Genomic DNA, 1,253 nt, shown 5'->3' on the forward strand with positions numbered 1-1,253 from the left:
TATATATATATATATATATACATACATATATATATATATAAGCAAATTAACATACTCAAGGTCTTCAACAATAACTTGAAAATGTGCTCACAGTATGAGTAGTTTTGTAGGCATGCATGAACTGTGGTTTCTTTTACCTTACAAATCATGGAGTGGAGGGAGACTTGTTATGTGAAGTGCTTGAAGGGAACAAAAAATTTTTCGAACTCCCCCTTGAAGAGAAGATGAAACTGGCTCGCAAGGAAAATAGAGGTTACACACCACTGTATGCTGAAAACCTTGACCCATCTTCTAGTGCCAAAGGTTTCTTACTGCTTTATGACTTCAATAATTCACTTACATTTTTTTATATTCTTTTAGTAGATAGTGATTAGATGCTCTTGAGCAAAAGTTCTTGTGTATCATTACTGAAGCACATCTAACCCTGAGGGGGTAGCTCAGTGGTTAAATCTTGGGTTTGCTCCCCCAATGATTATCAATTCGAGTCCGTTCAAGGCCACTGAGGTAAGTACTCGATGTGCGCGTAAGCTGACCCGAACACCCACGATCATTAAAAATAAAAAATAAAAAAAATCATTACTGAAGTACATCCTCATGTGTATAAATTTCTGGCAAGTTAATCTGCATGGATAGTAGGTCCAAAAACATTCTGACTGATTATCAGCATTATTGATATTCAACCCATATTCTATTTGAGATTTTTGATCCATACAAACCTATTTAAAAGTCGAGTTGTACATTAACAGGCTCGTGTCCTTATTTGAGATAACGTTCAAGTGGCGCCAACTCTGAAGTAAGCTCAATACTTAAGTTAATCATGGCATGATCAAGTACTTTATGTTCATTTGTATTCAAGCCATTGGTTTGAGATGAATGTATATTTGTCTTACAAAGTAACAACGCTAAAATAGAGTTTTTTTTTTTCGGTTGTGTCTGTTTCCTTGCATTTCTGATATCAAGGTGGAAATGGACACGAGTTTTGTGTACTAATCAATTGTGACTGTGAGCCATGTAGAATTAAGCTCTGCACTAACTGTTCTTCGTTTCAAAATAAATTTCAGGTGACTCGAAAGAAAGCTTCTACATTGGATCTCTTGAAGACACGACAAATGGATACTTGAATCAATGGCCACCCGATGGTTCTTTCATTTACCTTAGTTTCTATCTTGTTTTCTAGATATTTCAATCTCTGATGCTCGGACTCTTCGACACAGTTGGAATACCCGTGTTAGACAACATGGGTATGGGTATGG

At 36.2% G+C, this 1,253-nt stretch overlaps 1 protein-coding gene across 1 annotated transcript in view; it reads left to right on the forward strand.

The window, feature by feature from the left end:
• The window catches only part of LOC111381733 (UPF0676 protein C1494.01-like), a 9,509-nt gene that overhangs the window by 1,041 nt on the left and 7,215 nt on the right, over positions 1 to 1,253 (forward strand). The window contains exons 2-3 of the mRNA XM_023005546.1: positions 111 to 303; positions 1,062 to 1,168. Of these exons, the coding sequence (XP_022861314.1) occupies positions 111 to 303; positions 1,062 to 1,168 (300 nt within the window). The remainder of the gene's footprint in view (positions 1 to 110; positions 304 to 1,061; positions 1,169 to 1,253) is intronic.

This window comes from Olea europaea, unplaced genomic scaffold (assembly GCF_002742605.1).
Source record: "Olea europaea var. sylvestris unplaced genomic scaffold, O_europaea_v1 scaffold2360, whole genome shotgun sequence".
NCBI classification, from domain to species: Eukaryota; Viridiplantae; Streptophyta; class Magnoliopsida; order Lamiales; family Oleaceae; genus Olea; species Olea europaea.